General features: G+C 44.4%; 1 protein-coding gene across 1 annotated transcript; it reads left to right on the plus strand.

The window, feature by feature from the left end:
• Positions 1-249: 249 nt before the first annotated feature.
• On the plus strand, positions 250-780 carry LOC117797730 (olfactory receptor 52A1-like; the record flags this gene model as incomplete). Its single annotated transcript, XM_034650187.1, has 1 exon — positions 250-780. A coding segment is annotated over exon 1 (531 nt), but the record flags the coding sequence as incomplete, so codon positions are not given.
• Between the last annotated feature and the right edge of the window lie 2 nt (positions 781-782).

Below are 782 nucleotides of genomic sequence, written 5' to 3' on the forward strand. Positions count from 1 at the left end.
CTTGTGGNTAACCTCTTCTTGTGGCCTAGCCCTTGTGGGTGCTCCCCCAAAACAGTGATGAGTATCTACAGACCTGTTTTTTGCCTTCACTAGCATAAATGAGATGGATAATATGATCTTAGCATTCTGCCAAAATCAGAGAGACTCACTATGATGACTGGATAAAAAAAAAAAAAAATGGAATTAGAAGAGAAGAGTACCACTGACTGAAACACTTTATTCTTTTGCTTCTGGAGACTCAAAGATAATATGTCCATCTCCAACATGACAGTCTTCATGCCTTCTGTGTTGACACTAATAGGGATCCCAGGCCTAGAGTCTGTGCAGTGCTGGATCGGGATTCCATTCTGTGCCATGTATCTCACTGCTATGATTGGAAATTCCCTGCTTCTGATCATCATTGTTTCAGAGCGCAGCCTCCATGAGCCCATGTACATGTTCCTAGGCATGCTAGGAGTCACAGATATTGCACTTGCTACCACCATTATGCCCAAGATGCTTGGCATCTTCTGGTTTCATGTACCAGAGATTTATTTTGATTCTTGCTTGCTTCAAATGTGGCTTATCCATACATTTCAGTGCATAGAGTCAGGCATCCTCGTGGCCATGGCCCTGGACCGTTATGTGGCCATCCGTTATCCACTAAGACATGGTGCTATCTTCACCCACCATCTGGTCACCCAAATAGGGGCTATGGTTACAGTCAGGGCAGCCATTCTAGTAGCCCCGTGCCTAGTACTAATAAAGTGCCGGTTGCAATTTTACCATACAACCATCATCTC

Source organism: Ailuropoda melanoleuca, unplaced genomic scaffold (genome assembly GCF_002007445.2).
Source record: "Ailuropoda melanoleuca isolate Jingjing unplaced genomic scaffold, ASM200744v2 unplaced-scaffold11406, whole genome shotgun sequence".
In the NCBI taxonomy this organism is placed as follows: domain Eukaryota; kingdom Metazoa; phylum Chordata; class Mammalia; order Carnivora; family Ursidae; genus Ailuropoda; species Ailuropoda melanoleuca.